Source organism: Pteronotus mesoamericanus, unplaced genomic scaffold, assembly GCF_021234165.1.
Source record: "Pteronotus mesoamericanus isolate MK-2021 breed Mesoamerican mustached bat unplaced genomic scaffold, CSHL_Meso_final scaffold_85, whole genome shotgun sequence".
NCBI classification, from domain to species: Eukaryota; Metazoa; Chordata; class Mammalia; order Chiroptera; family Mormoopidae; genus Pteronotus; species Pteronotus mesoamericanus.
The window spans coordinates 20,352,060-20,366,872 of record NW_026555329.1 but is presented as its reverse complement, the minus strand read 5'-3'; the positions used below and the strand labels follow the sequence as shown (position 1 = coordinate 20,366,872).

At 40.6% G+C, this 14,813-nt stretch overlaps 1 protein-coding gene and 1 pseudogene across 1 annotated transcript in view; one reads left to right on the top strand and one right to left on the bottom strand.

Annotated features, from left to right (window-relative positions):
• Nucleotides 1-970: 970 nt before the first annotated feature.
• LOC129063138 (DNA excision repair protein ERCC-1-like) lies at nucleotides 971-1,646 on the top strand (annotated as a pseudogene).
• A 4,404-nt stretch (nucleotides 1,647-6,050) lies between these two features.
• CALCR (calcitonin receptor) overlaps nucleotides 6,051-14,813 on the bottom strand; it is a 95,521-nt gene continuing 86,758 nt past the window's right edge. Inside the window, exons 11-13 of the mRNA XM_054564627.1 lie at nucleotides 14,093-14,311; nucleotides 12,146-12,187; nucleotides 6,051-6,360 (exon numbers count right to left, since the gene is read on the bottom strand). Coding sequence (XP_054420602.1) covers nucleotides 6,058-6,360; nucleotides 12,146-12,187; nucleotides 14,093-14,311 — 564 coding nt within the window. The 3' untranslated portion in view covers nucleotides 6,051-6,057. The remainder of the gene's footprint in view (nucleotides 6,361-12,145; nucleotides 12,188-14,092; nucleotides 14,312-14,813) is intronic.

Below are 14,813 nucleotides of genomic sequence, written 5' to 3'. Positions count from 1 at the left end.
GTACCCTACAGACAGTGGGTCCAGCAATAAGGCTGTTGTGCTGCCGGTGAGGTCCCAAAGCAATGGAGAAGGTAAAGCGCAGAACACAATAAAACTGTTTCCTCCATTCTATTCTTTTGTTGCCTGTGGCCACGAGCTGTTCTATAGACTCCCATCGCCTTCTCAAAATACACACTGGTTCAGGGAGCTTAGACTTTTTCATTTCTGTTTATTTCTTTTTTTTTTTTTTTTCCTTTCCTGGTTTCATTAATTACTGAGTCCTGAAATGCGTGTGCTCCCTCGGCCTTTATAGCTTCTCCAGGGTTGGTAATCTGGAGAGGGAGCCAACAGCCCGAGCTAGTTTGCCCTCGTGGCTGGGCCTGCAGTTTTCAGCGCTTCCTTCTCCATCCTCCCCCGTCTCTTCACCGCTCGGTGCCTAGTTGAATGGTAAAGAAATGATTATGGTCCTCGCCATCCTAACTCTTCAGGACTCAATTCTAGAAGACCAGTGAGTGAAAGTCTCACTAGAACCTGGTGAGAGCAGCCCTGCTTCCCCTTCCTCCGCTCCGCAGCAAGCCTCCAGTGAGGCCGGGCGTGTCCCAGGAGAGACCCTGAAATGTGTCCAAAAACATGTTTTGTCTTTCGGGCATCTACGCAAGGACCGCCTTCACAATAGAGAAACTGCACACCAACATGGTGTGTGAAAAACTCTCTGGCTATAGAAAGAAATCCTTTCAAACTATAGAAAGATAGATTTCATCTGAAGATCCCTCGTATTTGAAGGAACTAAGGGCCATGAATTAACTTAATTTTGGACGAAAAAGATACATATCACAAACAATCCCTGTCTTCTCATCCATGAGGAGACAACTACCTTTTAGAGTTGAGGGGAACAGTTTCGCTTTGAGAGGCACGATGGCGCAGTAGGGCCAATCAAGATGGCAATTTCAAAAGCAGAGGCATTAGGGCCAGGCGGGCAGGGGACGCCTGGATGCCTTTCCGGTTTTTTCCCCGAGGCTCTGGGGTGAGGAGGCCCCAGGATAACCACGGGATGGACGAAGAGGGAGTGTGGCAGTCCGCTGGGCCAAGCTCTTATTCAGAGCCTCACAGAGCCCATCCTGGCGTGGAGACCTCGGCCCAAGCAGCCGCTCAGGCCTCCGCTGAGTTGCCATCTCGGGACCTGCAGGGGGAGCTGGAGCCCCACGCCCCACTGGGCCAGAACCCCAGGCTGGAGAGACCTCCCTGCGCCAGGCCCCCAAACCGGAAGTAAAATCCAACAGTATCGTCGTGAGCCCCCGGCAGAGGCTCAAGTTCGTGTGCAATGTCCCCAGGGAGTTTGGCAATGCGGTTCCTGACAACATGCTGGGCCAGAGCACTGGTGCCCCTTTCCTTAGCCACCGACATGGCCACCACAGATTACTTCCACCCAGACTACATCCCCGAGCATCTGCAGGGCCCGGGAAGAGCTCCACCCTGCGTGTCCTGCTCACCCACGTGGACGTGAAAGATGCTCAGCAGGCCCTCTAGGAGCTGGCCAAGGGTGTATCCTGGCCGACTGCACTCTGGTCCCTGCCTGGAGCCCCCAGGAGGCTGGGTGGTACCTGGATAGTTGCCAGGCCTACAAGCAGAAGCCGGCAGACCCCCTGACGGGTTGTTATAAAGAGTAAGTAAGCTGATGTCTCTAGATCTATATTGACTGCAGTGTTTTTCTTTTTGTTGTTGTTTTTGTTTTGTTCTCGAATGATCTCTGTTTAAAGGATGTCCTCTATAATGTTATGCCCCATGATCTCCCTCTTTGTTGACAGAGTACAGAAGCTACTGTGCATAGGTGCACGGGAGAGTTGCCGTTTTTTGGAGAAAGGGTTGCAGCCCCTTGGCAACCACCTCCCCTGCTGTGCAGAGATTTGGAGAGAGCAGCTGGGTGTGTGCTTAGGGGTAGGGCCTCTGAGTGAGAGACAGGTGTGCTAGATTTGATCAGCCAGTCTGGCAGGTTGAGAGGGAGACCGAGTTCCTGATCTATTCTGAACGGGATTGCTTTTATTTTTTTTAATTCATTAAAGACTCTCAACTGGTTTTATTGAATTTCTCTTCAGTATTTCACTAGTAACACTCTGAGATTTTATTTGGGGACAGTTTCTCCAAATTGAAATAATAAGTCTCTTACGTAAAGGAGACAGCAGTGAGATGCAGTGGCATTGCTAGTAAGTCAGGGAAAGAGCGAGGGCACAGTTTGATTCCCAGTGGGAGGGTTTCTGGGAAAGTTAGATAGAAGACATTGACTTTCTGTAAATGGAAAATGAGCACTAATCAGTGACCTCAGGGACTGGCTGGTCAATGCTTAAGATGATGGAAAAATCTTTGAAATCTGTCAGAGATGCTTGCTAATCCAAGTGGAGGAAGATAGGGTATTAGAAAATATTCTTGACCTAAGTTAGTTTTCAGTTTCAATGGCTGTGTTTCCGCTTCTTCAGTGTTTTACATTATTCAGATATTAAACACAGGTTAATTCTACCAATATGTCCAGAGGAATAAAAACTATCAGAAATATAGTTCTTAATTTTCACATGTGGCTTTTCTACCTTCTTTTGTCCTCACATATACATATTATCCTTTTTCTTTATGCTCTCACTTATTGTTTCCCCAACCTATGGATTGGTTAAGAAAAATCAGTTTTACTGAGCTTAAGGTAGGAGTGAGACAGCTTGTCTCCTAAATCAAAATAACAAATGAAGTTTGCTCCTGAGTTTACGTGATCTCTACGACATCCAACCACACATGCAGCTTTCTTCTTCCACCCCCAAAACATCAGTGGTTGTGGTTTTAGGGTAATGGTTCATTGAGCAGGTTTCGATTTTTGTCGTTGACACAGAAAAGAAGCAATTGCCACTGCAAAGAAGCGTTGCCATGATAACTACTCTTAATAAGCATTTGTTGTATAGCTGGATGAAAGTTACAGGAAACATCAATGATAATGAATGAAGGAATGCATGAGATAGGTTGGAACGCCATGATGATAGCATTTTTTTCATGTCTTTTTTTAAATACCTTTCCTTCCTCAGGACCCCCTAATATCTATGTGAACCCAAAGATCTATTTTGGATCACTTTGTAGTATGGATCAATGCAAGTAGGCAGCTGACTATTAGAGTTCACTTTCCCCTCTTGAAGAATCAGATTTTATGGTGCAATGAGAAATCATTTTTGTTCTTCAAGATCACAAGTCTGTATTGCTTACTGGAACATAGAGGAAGGGATGTTTCCCTTATGCATCCTTTTTGAAAAAGTTCTCTAGATCTCATGAGACCAACAATTTTGGACGCTATTGCATAGTTTGAAGAATCTACAAATTGCTTTTGTTCCTCTTTATTAGTCCATCACAGTTCTCATTTAACCCTCATTTTTTCTTTTCCTACTTTCTAGATCTGAACATCTTTCCAATAGTGGCCTTTATGCATTCTAATGATTTAATTAGCTGCCTTTTATTCTGCCTTAGTCTCTCTCTCAAACTATATTAAAAATCAATTATTATAACAATTCTAATGATCTAATGTGATGTTGGACAGTTCAGGTCTGGTCCCAGAATAAAAAAACATCAAACAAGGGGTATAAGAAGGGGGAAGGATGAAGTCAGGACCATGTATAAAGGACCCATGGACAAAGCCAAAGTGGGGAAGGACTGAGGGTGGGAGGTGGGGGTGGGTGGGGCAGGGGAAAGTGGTGGTGGGAAAATGGAGACAACTGTATTTGAAAAATAAAAAATAAATTAAAAAGAAAAAAGGATAAATTCAAAATAGATCAAAGATATAAATATTAGACCCCAAAACATAAAAATCCTAGATTAAAACATAGGCAGTAAAATCTCAGAAAAAAAAATTCCAAGAACAATAAAAGGACATGATACTTTCTTGCTCTGGATTTCTTTGCTTTGCCGTGCTTCCCAAACTTATACAACATAAATCGACAGTTTTATCTTATTTGTATTTGTATTATCAAAGATATGAAAAATATGCCATGGAGTTTATAGTCAGATTGAAGACAAGATGGAAGATGGGTTAAACTGACAAAGATAATCATTTTACTGTTTTGTGCATGGTTTCCTACCCTATACTTTGGTTATCTCCCTCTCTCCGGCAGTGCTAGCCAGAGGAGATGTTAGCAATGCATGACCGAAATGGAAAAGACATGGAATGAGCATGAGACGAGATGAATGAATGAAAAGATGAAGAATATATTTCTTTAGAAAAATACACAAATATACACCTTTTTGCTTATCACATACACTGTATTAATTTATACACATACATAGCATAAGCATTTCACATAAATTTGGCACCATGTACAATTCTATAATAAGCAATTTTCTTCAGCCCCTACGATATTAGCTCATAACATCTAGAATATTTTAGCAACATATTATCACATTTGTACTAGAGCTGCCTGAAATACACTGTTTTCCATGTTTGTAAACAAAAATAGAAACACCATTACATAAACACTGTGATTGGAAAAATACCCTCTCTTTAACTCCTCCCTTACATTCAGTAAAGGAGACTTAAACTACTTTAGTATCCAAAATATTTTCTGAAAGAATATAATTTTGGGGGGGTAAACTATCTATGTAACCAGAACAAATTTTTTGTCTTTCCACAACTAAATCACTTCTACAGGCGGTGGCATAAGATGTCATAGATGAGACTTGAGATTTAAAGGGTTTCAATGTATCTCCTCATTTAGCATAGTAATTAAATAATGATAACTCTGAATACTATTGCAAATTCACAAATTAATTTCAGGTGCCAGTAATAACACTGTTCAGGGACTTTTGAAGATTTTATACTGGGGAAATAAAGAGAGACATGGGAATATAACTTTGGGTTTCAATGAGAAACTGTTAATTTTAAATGAATTGATATGGTTCAACTTGTGGTGGTTACATTTTCCCCCCTCTTGTGCGCAGCAAACAAGAGGTCAGCTACAACCTGACTTAGAGTTAGCCCTGCTGAATCTTCCTGAAAAAGACTGAGATCTTATTAAGCTTTGAAGCTGGGTGGAAAGCAGTGAATGAACTTATATGGAGTCCTTTAATTACCGGTCTTAAATGTATCTTTTACTGCTAGGTAGCACCCGAGGGCAAGAGGTAATCAGCTTTATAAACTTTGGAGTAATTTGCTTTCTAAATCCTGGAGCTTAGGAAAGTAGAAAACTTTCTTTAAAGAGAATATTCTCTTCCACTAGGAATTATTTTTTTTTTGGCAGTTTTGTGAAAAATTTAGCAAAGGATTTTCTGTGACCTCCCAATTTATAAATGTCAGCGACCAAAGCACATTTCAACCTGAAGGCCCATTCCTTACAAAAGTTAGGGCTGCCTAGTGGACAGGATTATCTAAAACCAGACTGAGCATACATTATTAATAAACCAATTAACAAATTGGCCCATCTAATGTTTCAAGCAAAGTGACTCAGTTTCTTTTTCATTCAAAGCATTACGTTTTCCTGCCAAGCGTGAGTCTTTTACCCACATTCTTAGTCATCTCTATATGAGAAAGTCACTTTGTCTTGTAGAGGTCACGTTGTAATTTGTGTAGTTTGCATTGTGTGGATGGTAAAACATCTGAGTCGTATCAGAATTGATTGAAATAAAAAAATTAAAAATCAGATCCATAGCCAAATACAGAAATATTCTAATTCAAATTTTAGAGTTAAAAATAAAAGACTTTGACAGTGATTTTAATTTTTCAAGGTATAAATGGCTCAAGATTAACAAGGAGCACCCTGTATCTGAACTAGATCAATTTAACTGTGTTTTTCTTGGATACTTTGCTTGCATTACACCTGCATTTCAGCACTGGATGAAAGATGGAATTCACAAGTGTTGCAGTGGGAGACTCCATTCCTGACTGTCTCCCATAGCAATAGTACCAAGGATATTCTTCAGATTCACTATGGACAAAGTTACTTAATAATTCTTCACAGATGACATGTTTGGCTCCTGGGAGGATGGGGATCACTCTAAACGCATGGTTGTTTTTTCTCCCAGGACATGAGGCTCAGAGATCACGATGCTCTACTGGCTTCACATTTAAGCGCTTGACTCCTGCTCCAGCACTTCCAGCACTTCCACCACTTCCATAGGGATGATCTCAGAAATCTCGCCGGGGTTGACGGCAACTTCGTTGTTCCTCGGCTCCTGATGGCAGATGTATATCGGGAGACCGCTACCAGCCTCAGCCTCGACGGCGGCGGCAGCGGCGGCGGCGGCAGCAGCGGCAGCGGCGGCATTGATATTGGGGCGCCTGCCGTTGGGGCGCCTGTCGCGGCGCCCATAGCGCTGGCTGCATTGGATCTTAAATTGCATCCACTGGCGCTTCAGGGTGGCTTGGACCTGGAAGAGAAAAGGGAGTTCTTGTTTTCATATAATTGTCAGAAATGACACAAGCCAAGTGTCTGAGCACAATTTTTGGAACTTATCAGAAGTTAAAGGTGGTTGGTTGAACTGTAATTCTGATTTAAAAGGCTGTGTGGGATGTGTTCTGGCTGTGCAGGGAAGAATTTGCAAGTTGGAGCAAGAGTTACCTGCTTAAGCTATTGTGGGCCAGGTTACTTGCTACTGCGCAAAGGTTTCTCCTTTAGCTCTTAAGTCCAATGAATGAAATTCGATTTGCTTTCACACTGAATATGTGGCATACACATCCAATGAGGGAGAAAGAACTGGAAAACATTTTATCTGCTACAACCTCTGATAAGGCAGAAGCTTTTTCTCTCTGTCTCCACATTATTGGTCATGAGCATCTCTATGTAAACCATAGCACACAGTTCTGGATTTTATGATAATGGTCTCATTCTGTTTATCTTTCTCTATCTAACATGGCTGGAGGTGGGGGTGTGCCATATAAAACTCCGGTTAAAGGAGTGACAACCTTTTCAGAAGAAAACTTTAATCTCTTTCTATTGAAAGACTTCTAATACATAAACAAGCTTACCACACGTGCTTTATAAACATGATAAGCTGTGCATAACCACAAGAAGAGGAGAAGATGCTGAAGTCAGGAAGCTCTCAATATGAAAACTACAATAATCATAATGGAAAACACCACCACAGGCACTACATTTGCTTGTCCAGCTTGATTTTTACAGAACCGGATTCAATGTAGCGGTTAATTTCATCTTTCTTGTCTCCTGAATTTCTTGCTTTTCTCTATAGTGGAATAAAACTAAAAAATAAGAGATTGTTGCTACAATGTCTACTCCATCTTTTAGAGAGATTCTATTGGTCAGTATATGAGACAAAATATTTGCATCAATTAATTAACACATCCTTTGCTTTGCTGCCAAATTTGAATATAACAATTAAACCTTACGGAGCACATGAGGGGGAAGTGGAAATAATGACATGGGATGAAGCGTGCGGTGAGTTGACTGTGGGGAGCCCTGTTACCTACTTTACCTTTGTATGAATCTGAAAGGGTGTATGAACAAGAGCCCAATCTACTAATGTTATAAAATGATATGCATGATTAAGAAGGCTAAACATTTCTGTGTCATGTACATTTTTTCTATCTATAGGAGAGTAACAATCCCTCCATATAATTATTAGTGTTTCTCATATAATTTTAAATATTTTACACAGGAAAAAGAACAGTAGTCTAATGGTTCATGGAGAAGTAAGTCAAAAGGGTATGACACTTGCAGCTGGAGAGACCAACCTCATGCAGCAGAGCACGTGTCAGGTTCAAGACGACACATGGTGACCAGAATAGATTGGTAAGTGGATCGTTTGGAATCCTAGTCTTTCCAAATTACTGAAGCAAAGCAAACTCTGCATTTTGTCTTGTTTTATTTTGGAGGTGATGAGTGCTCTGTTGCAAAGCACTCTCTATGTAATTTTATTTAAAAGAGACAAAGACATAAATTTTAAGGGCTAGGTGCCTTAACTCTGCATTGGCAAAAGACGTATGGGGAACCAAGGATGGCATAAAAGGCTTTGGCTGGTATATATTGAGGGCTTACCGTGTGCTGTAATCCAAGCATTTGATTAGTATTAACTTATTTTAATGCTAACAACCTGCTACTAATCTCTTCCCTTGCCAGACGACAGCTGAGGTTATGTAATGTGTCTGTGGTCAGACAGCTGCAATGCAGCAGAACCACAACTCCACATGAAGCCCATGGCTTCCGATCGTGCCGCGCAGCCACAGGGTCCACCGCAGAGAACTGACTACTAAGTTTAGAACTGAAGTGAAAATAGGATTTGTTTCATGTGGTCATGGCACAGGCAGGGTGACAGCACCAAGTGTTTGAGCGTATGTTCCAAAGACTGCTTGGGTTTGAGTCCCAGTTTGTTTTGCTCCACGTTTTTTTCTTTAACTTAATGTAGAATGTTCTCCTTTACAACAGGGGATCGTTCACTAATTTAAAGAGCTACTGGTAAAATTTATTGAGGTTATTTAAATCATCTCGGGTGGTGCTGGTGTAGAACATCAGTAATCCTCTTCTTTTTCTCCTGTTCTCTCTGCTCTCTACCCCGTGACTATTTTCCAGTCAATGCGGTTAAATTTGGGAGAATTATGTATCTTCTCTAATTATCATCTAGCACTTTCAGGCTCTTATCTGGCTGAGTTCTTTATTAGCGCTATATACTAGTAGAAAATTAATTCATTCCAGTGTTTTTCCTGCTATAGTTATCTGAGCATGTAACTACGAGAGGTACAAATATAAGCTGTAAATGTGGCTATAGAGAAAAGGATGGATTGGAGGAATGGACCAGACAGAAGTGAGGAAGAATAGAGCAGTGAAGGAGAAAATCAGTTAGGACAGTGTATCTACATCTAGTATTGAATACCTGAGCGTTGACCAGTTTGTTAACCCTTTGAGACATTTTTTTGTCTAGAGGTCAAGACATGCAAAGAAGCCTAAATCTGAAGGATTAAGTCCCTTTACTCTTTCTAGTCCAAACAACACATTCCTTCACATACTTGGTCTTGTAACCACAAGCTGAGTATCTGGGAAAGCACATCCCTGCTGAGTTACGCTTTCAGATAAAATGTGAGGAAGTTGTACTTCTGGCCATACAGTGAAATTCCTCTTTCAGCACCTCTTCAAGAATCTAGTAACTATTTTAAATTGCTTTCTAATTCTTTTTTGGATTTTGAATTTAGATTCTTTTACAATGTGTTTACCTGTTAAGACTAGACAAGAGGTGGTGTGGCTTTATTTGGGTTGTTCTTTTGATTAAATGTGGGTCCTCAAATGCCAGGTTTATAATCTAGGGACCACCGAACGCTCTGCTGAGGAATTGGGAAATGTACTGGTAGGGCATCTTTTTGGAGAAGCAATGTCCTCAGACAAAGGTAATTGATAGTTTCCATGAATTCAGCATTTCTCAAATACTAACACTGTCTTTATAACTAACACTTTAAGATATTTGTAAGTATTCAAGGTAGACAGTTATAAGTTTAGATGCACTTGTAAAAGCATCCAGCAGAAACAAAAACGTCTTTGCTTCTCTACACTTGTTCTTTTAAAATAATCCTCATTGGAGCACCATGCATATTAATTAAGTTCCCAGCCCAGCATGAGGCGAAGGATGTGAAGTCTATTTTAATTTTTTAAAATTATTACTACAGAAATGTTCATAGCCCTCTATAATCATATTTCAAAATTATAACCTATCCTTTTGTGTGGAGATGGTAATCTGCTTTAATTTGGAAACCACACATATTAAAATAGGCCCTTAGCAGCATGCTTTCAATAATTACACTTTAATAGGGCAATTATTTTCTACAATGCCACAGGTTGAGCCTAATGCTGCTTCGATCCAAGAATAAAGTTATTAAATTTGTTTGACAAAAAAACAAGGAGATTTCCCCCCCGCCAAAGGATTAGAAATGTTAGGAGTTGCCAAGGGATAGATAGTATAAAATACAGAGTTTTGAATTATATAAATTCACCACTTATTGTAAAAGCAGTTAATACAGGTCACTTTAGAGTTTCCCCTGATTATTTCAATTTATTTATTGCCAACTTTAAAAAATAAAGCCCTGGTCTGATGTCTGATGTTTGGAGACATAATTATTACACCCAATTTTATTATTAACCTGGTGTGTAAGGTTGGTGTATTTGGGTCTCAGTTTACATATATTTGTAAAAAAGAAGATCAAGTTGTAATAGAATATTTTTGCTTTGGCCTTATTTTTCTGTTAAGTTCTCCATAAGCACCTGCAGTTATGTTATGCACTTGAAGGGAAGGCAAGATTTATACCAGGAATTTTGATCCAATGAATGAGAAGATTTTAAGGCCTGCCCCTTCACTCCTTCACTTTCTGCCAACACAGTTCAACAGACTACAAAATAAATTCAAGATTAAAAATAATGATTTTCAAAAACACTTTAAATTCACTTGGAAATTAAAAAGTAGTTGCATGCTTTAAATGTTTTTATAAGACTTTTGGAAGCTGGAACCCTATTATATCCCATGAATTAAACATTGAGGGATACTTCTGAATATTATTCACAAAATTGTTACTGATATTTTTTTCCCACACTTTTGGAGGACATACCAACAATAGCTCTACTGGTCTTTATCTTACAGAATTTACAGGGTCTTTTGTTTGAGGTATTTGGGTACTTGATAATTATAAGATTGAGGCTTTCTAATTCCTTTTCCTATGTTTATGAAGGAAATTTTGTTTAAAAGAAAATAATAAATCTGTAATAAGGTTTATATTTTTGAAAATATTTTAATTATTGTGTTTCTTAAATAACATTCTTTTTGCACATCACTCATTCATTAAGTTGAGGTCATTCATTCCTTGAAGGACAAATTGTATTCTATCTAGAGTACTGGCCCCATAGTAATATTATTTTGTATAAAAATATTTATTTTGTATGTCATCTGAAACAAAAGGTGAGAATATACATTCATAGAAATTGATACAAAGATGGGGTGACCTAAGGCCTTCTTATTTATTAGTGTTTACTATTTAAAAAATGGAGGAGACACTTTAACAGCTGGCCTTCAGTCTAGCCCCTAGCAATAGTAAATGCACAATGAATTTTTGTTGAATAAATGAATGAGTTGGTGGATGAATGGATGAAGTAAGGAACAAAATGTACCAACTAAAAGGAAAGCAACAATACTCTTGAGATATTGGGGTTGGAGATGAATAATAAATAGGTCACAGAGCAGCAAAATATCAGTGCCCACTAAATACCGTTTATTGATTACTGGACAATCTCTCGAAATACTAACCGGAAATACTAGGTTGATCTCTTTATGAAATGTGCTTTGCCTTGGTGTACAATTATTCTTTATAGGAATTGATTGAATGTTATGAAAAATACTTGTACATTAAAAGTTATATGGCATATAACTACAGAAAGTTTATTAACAAAACTTCAGGGAGGAATCATACACATAATACAGTACTGTGGAAGATTTAGTTCATTCCATTAAGAATCAGGAAATTTGGGTTCTAGTCCTCGTTATTCAACTATGCTTACAACACTGGGCAAGTCATGGGATCTTTCTGGAACTTGGATTTCTTGTTCCCTGGAGCTCTGGAAGTTCTTTGGTTCAAACTGAAGCAGCTCCACCTTTATGTTTTACAAACTGGGCTCCCAAGTTAGATTTCATCGGAAGAAAGGGAACTCAGGCTAAAAGCCCCTGAAAACACTGGCCGTAATACCCTAGATTTTACTGATTTTAATATTCAGATAATATATTAATTATTTGAGTTTTAACTTCAGGGTGATTTTCAAAAACGTTGACTAAGTGACATAACACTGCAACAAGCCGCTGAAAAAGAGGCAGTGAACCAGCACAAACATGCTGGATATTGGCTCTGCCCCAGGGAGGAGCTGGGTCTTTTAAAGGGAATGAGGCATGACTTCTCTTTCTCTGGGAATCCAGAACGGCTTTCACTATTGCTGCTCAGGGTGCAATCCCAGGAAATCATAATTTAGCTGCCTGTTCAAATAATATCTGCAATTGTACCACACAGCACAGAAAAGATTGAGCTTGCAGTGGTGGGAAAACACAACCCTATTAGTTATGGAACCATGTAAAGAAAACTGTGGAAGTGAGCCCAAATGAAAAGAGGCCCTTTGGAAAATGTAAAGTGCTGGCTTTGTATAAATGAGTGGTGGTACCATATGAAAGGCATGCTTACGTTGCTGTTGTAGAAGCAGTAAATCACCGCAACGAAGAATCCCTAGAAAGAGGAGGAAAGGGAGAATTGAAGTTACTTTTGTGTGCATTACATTGTTCAGCCATGAATAGAAATAGACAATCTGGAGAGGAACATTTTACTATTGGGATAGCAAGTCAAGGCTCGATGGAAAACAATCAGCGCCACTCATATCCAGTGCTTCACCGTAAGAATAGTCTATTAGAACTGTATTTGTCTCAAAATAATTCTATCATTTGGTTAAAAGAGCAGCTCTAGTCAGTCTGGTTAATGTAAGTGCTGCCTTTAACGTGGAGAAATAGAGCAGGATATGCTGACTGGAGTGAATTTGAGAAGAATTTTGTGTACTTAGAATTTTTAAAAACTGAGATCTCATAGAGTTTAGGACAGAAAACTTTTGCAAGCACGAGAGTCACAGTGCATGGTGGTGGGCCTGACCGTGTCCTGTGTCCTCATGGTGAACTAGCACAGTGCCGCACCCGCAGCCAAGTTCACCTCTTCAATAAGGACATGGACTAAATGGCTTCTGAGCTCCTGGTCACTACTCAGACGTTCTCTTGTGTTTATGCTTTAATCATCTATAGAAATGACCAAAGCAATTATTAAATTACTAAAAGTGCCCCTAAGATGTACTCTAGCCCTACTAATTTTGACCTCCAGAAGTAGAAAATAAAATTACTTTGAAATGTAGAATTGAGACAGCAAAGCTCTGGCCTAAGAGCCTGTGGCAGACTCACCTCTGCCTCAGGACCTCCCATGCCCCAGCTTGCTTTCAGAAAACCTCGGACTATGGCTTCAACAGGCCTTTGGAGCTGGGGTAGAGTGAGTGGAAACAGGGCAGCCATGCTTCACTCTTGTATGGCAGACATGGGAAAGCCCCTGAAAGGGCCCACTCCATTCTTTCCCCCAGGGGAGAGACCTGGATACCTTCCCCCGGATGGATTCCCGACATCCCTCTGACAAACAGAGGGTGACGGAGCAAAAGACGTGAATGGCTCTGTGTAAATCCATTGCACTTCACGGCAGAGCTGATTCAATGTGTATTTATGAAAGGAGATTCTGAAAATTACTGACCAGGGAGGATATGCCCCAGTGGGACCAGCTGAGGGCTGGGATTCACGGGAAAGCAGAAGCAACAAAGTGCCTCACAAAACCCATTCTCTTCCCAGTTTTGCCTGGGCCTGTTGGCTAGGAGGCTGTAAATTATGAGATTTTAGAGCATGAGAGTTTAGAACACTAAGCACTTAACAAATGATAACTATAATTACCTGTGAATTTTGGTTAGACTGAGGGAATGTCAGCCACACCCATGCTCAGGGCTCTGCCTGACACTGTGGGGATGGCTAACCTGACAGGTCTCCCGGGGCCCTGACCTCTCTAATTATGGTCTAGGCAGTCAAATGAAGTACATGAAAACCTGATGCCAGTTTAAGAGGGACAGAGCTTCCAGCGTGGGGTCCAGCGGAGGCATTTCTTACTGATACAAACTCCTGCTTCTCTGCTCTGTGTTTTCATGGCCTGAGTGACTATGTTGATAGTAGTCGAGGTTGGGCAACTGCTTGGCATGGGTTATGCCGTTCTTTAGACTCCCCTCAACAAAACAAAACACAGCCCTCAAAATACTGGGGAGGGGAAGGGAAGGTCGAAAAGACTGTGGAGACAGGAGCTCTGTCCTCAGCACTGTGCTATGGTTCTGTCCCTGGACAACTATCTGTCTGCATAGAGGTGTCTCTCCAAACCCATACTCCCCAGTTCCATTCTTCAGTGTTAAGATTCAGGAAATAGGAAAGCTGGCAGTGAGAACGCCTTCTAGATTACATATGGTCAAAAAGGTCCTTCTCATCACAGATGAGCCCCAGGGGACGGGTCATTCTGCATCAGTTAGCTGAGAAAGTCATGGAATAAACAAACACCCCCTGGCTTCCTTACCTGGAAATGAATCAGAGAGTGCATCAGGTAGTCGTAGATCTGGGCAAGCACCTTGTTGTTAGGTCTCCAGGGAAACACGACGAACTGGACTCCCAGCAGGGGCACCAGGAAGAGAGTGGCCTTCACCGCCTTCAGGTACATGTACGAGTCGGGCTGCTGGGCTTCCTTCATCTTCTTCACCAGCACACGGATGATGTTGAGCAGAAAGAAGAAGTTAACCTGCAAAGATATGACGTTATGAATGAGCAGACCATCCAGGTCAGTACCGCTGAAGGACACCTGCTTTCCTCAGTCCTTCACCCAGTGTCGGGGGCCCACCCACACAGGACGCGAGACTGCCTGAAGGGTCGTTCAGTTCGCTCAGCATTGCTGGGACCATGAGCATCAGTATAACCTACACCCTTTCAGACTTGAACGAACATTTCCTTTTCTTTCCCTAAAAATATTTTCCTGTATATATAAATACTTAGGTTTCCTGTATATATAAATACATTAGATTCAACTATAATGAGGGTGTTCCGTTTTTATTTTGATTTTTACTTTTACAAAGGGAAAACATTTTAGACCTTGCTGTCTTTTAGATCTTGCTTTCTTGTCTTTCATTATAAAGATTTTCCCTACAGCAAGGACTACTCAATCTGCAGTAAGAGGAGGACTGAACATCGTATCTGTAAAGTTTATGCAGTGGAGACAGCTAACCCAGCCTTCTTTTTTTTTAAAA